We start from the raw sequence: 2,176 nt of genomic DNA, 5'->3' as shown, positions 1-2,176 counted from the left end.
ATTTCATGTCATTTTCCCAAAAACGATTGGTCGGTCATAATTCATTATATTTAAATATTCAAATATTGAATTCTAACAAATAATTTATTCATTTTACTCATCTAAACGTAGTATATAAAATACGCACCCCATTAACTCATAAAAACCACGGAGAATTTAGTTTCTTTTAGCTCACAGGTTCCATTGTTTTTCAGTAGTAAAGAGCAAAAAACAGAAGGGAAATCAATGGAAGGGAAAGAAGAAGATGTTAGATTGGGAGCTAACAAGTTCTCAGAAAGGCAGCCTATTGGGACAGCAGCTCAGTCCCAAGATGATAAGGATTACACTGAGCCACCACCAGCACCCTTGTTTGAGCCTAGTGAGTTGACCTCATGGTCTTTTTACCGAGCTGGAATCGCTGAGTTCGTTGCTACTTTCCTTTTCTTGTATATCTCGGTATTGACTGTGATGGGAGTCCTTAAGGACAAAACCAAGTGTACAACTGTTGGGATTCAAGGGATTGCTTGGGCTTTTGGTGGTATGATCTTTGCTCTTGTTTACTGCACTGCTGGTATCTCAGGTAACTATATGATCTTCTTTATCCCTTGTTTGTTTCTCCGGAAAATGAAAGAAAAGTTTAGTATTGATGAGTTATGGTGGTGTTGTAGGTGGTCATATCAATCCAGCGGTGACATTTGGGCTGTTCTTGGGAAGGAAATTGTCGTTGACAAGGGCAATATACTACATGGTGATGCAGTGCTTGGGAGCCATATGTGGGGCTGGTGTGGTTAAAGGGTTCATGGGGAAGACAAGGTATGGTGCTTTGGGTGGTGGAGCTAACTCTGTGAATCATGGCTACACCAAGGGAGACGGGCTTGGTGCTGAAATTGTTGGCACCTTTGTGCTTGTTTACACTGTGTTCTCAGCCACTGATGCCAAGCGCAGTGCCAGAGACTCTCACGTCCCTGTAAGTTCAATTTTCTTCAATTGAATCATTCGATTGTCTAAACCATATATGAGATTTTTAACCATAACCATGTGTTTGGTAGATTCTGGCACCATTGCCAATTGGGTTCGCAGTGTTCTTGGTGCACTTAGCCACCATCCCAATCACAGGAACCGGTATTAACCCAGCTCGTAGTCTTGGTGCAGCCATCATTTTCAACAAGGACAAGGGCTGGGATGACCATGTAAGCCCCAATTCTTTCGCCATCTTCACTATTATTTTTTTCTAACTATGAATGATATTTATCTACTTTGGGTCATGTTTTACTGCAGTGGATCTTCTGGGTGGGTCCATTCATTGGAGCAGCACTAGCAGCACTCTACCATGTTGTTGTGATCAGAGCCATTCCTTTCAAATCAAAATGATCAAAATAAACGGTCCATATGATCTGAACAAAATGAAAAATTCCACTCATGCACCCTTTGAGTTTGTTTATTTTCACAATTTTTCTTTTGTTTGTTTCCCTTTGTATTTGTGTGTAAGAATTTGTAATATATTGCTCCAATTTAAGTGAAATGCAATATATATATTCTCTTTTGAAGAATATGAACCCTAGTTTAAGACAACCACAATAAGCTAAACAACATATGGAACACCTTTAAGCTTTAGCTTCAATGGCTGTCACACAACTTTTTGGAAAATTTAATTTCATGCGGGAGAACCATGCCATGCAAATACCCCCATTACTGTACCAGAGCCAAGGATGTTTGAACCGATTAAACCAACTGGTCAAATTGGAAAGCAATCAGGATATTACTTCGGAGAATGATTTTGTACTTAAAAAAATAATTATTAAAATGAAAATAGGTAGTGTAACACAACTGATATTTATTAACGTAATTCAAACATGTACAATGCTCCTACATTTGTGGAGTATTGCCTAGTAAATGATTTTATTCAACAATCATCCAGATTACTTATTAGCTTAAGCCTAATTTATCCTGAAATTATCCCATAATTTTCAAGCCTATTCAATATTCATAGCTATCAACAATTACACTCCTAAATATGCGCATCAAAACAGCCTATTCATAGGGCTTTTCAAGTGGTCAATCAACAATATTTTGATAGGCTTTAAACTCTTATTTAAACCTAAAATTATCATATTAATTATCTTGAGTATTTATCACATAAAGTCTTCATAAATCTATCTTCAACTGTTCAAAAACTCTCTTGAATAAATCTAATATT

The 2,176-nt window shown here is 37.3% G+C and overlaps 1 protein-coding gene across 1 annotated transcript; it reads left to right on the top strand.

Moving 5' to 3' along the window:
* The first annotated feature begins 225 nt into the window (after window positions 1-225).
* On the top strand, window positions 226-1,350 carry LOC107934987 (probable aquaporin PIP-type 7a). The gene is made up of 4 exons (NM_001327387.1): window positions 226-559; window positions 648-946; window positions 1,029-1,169; window positions 1,258-1,350. The coding sequence occupies exons 1-4, from the start codon at window positions 226-228 to the stop codon at window positions 1,348-1,350; spliced, it is 867 nt and encodes a 288-aa protein (NP_001314316.1).
* The last annotated feature ends 826 nt before the right edge of the window (window positions 1,351-2,176 follow it).

The sequence above is a fragment of the Gossypium hirsutum genome, chromosome A10 (assembly GCF_007990345.1).
Source record: "Gossypium hirsutum isolate 1008001.06 chromosome A10, Gossypium_hirsutum_v2.1, whole genome shotgun sequence".
NCBI classification, from domain to species: Eukaryota; Viridiplantae; Streptophyta; class Magnoliopsida; order Malvales; family Malvaceae; genus Gossypium; species Gossypium hirsutum.
Note: the sequence above shows the minus strand (reverse complement) of the source record. Positions and strands in the feature narration are given on the sequence as shown.

Coding starts and splice junctions, on each gene's coding strand:
- LOC107934987 (NM_001327387.1), top strand. CDS start 226: ATGGAAGGGAAAGAAGAAGATGTTAGATTGGGAGCTAACAAGTTCTCA. Junction 947..1,028: donor CCAGAGACTCTCACGTCCCT/GTAAGTTCAATT, acceptor TGTGTTTGGTAG/ATTCTGGCACCATTGCCAAT. Junction 1,170..1,257: donor ACAAGGGCTGGGATGACCAT/GTAAGCCCCAAT, acceptor GTTTTACTGCAG/TGGATCTTCTGGGTGGGTCC.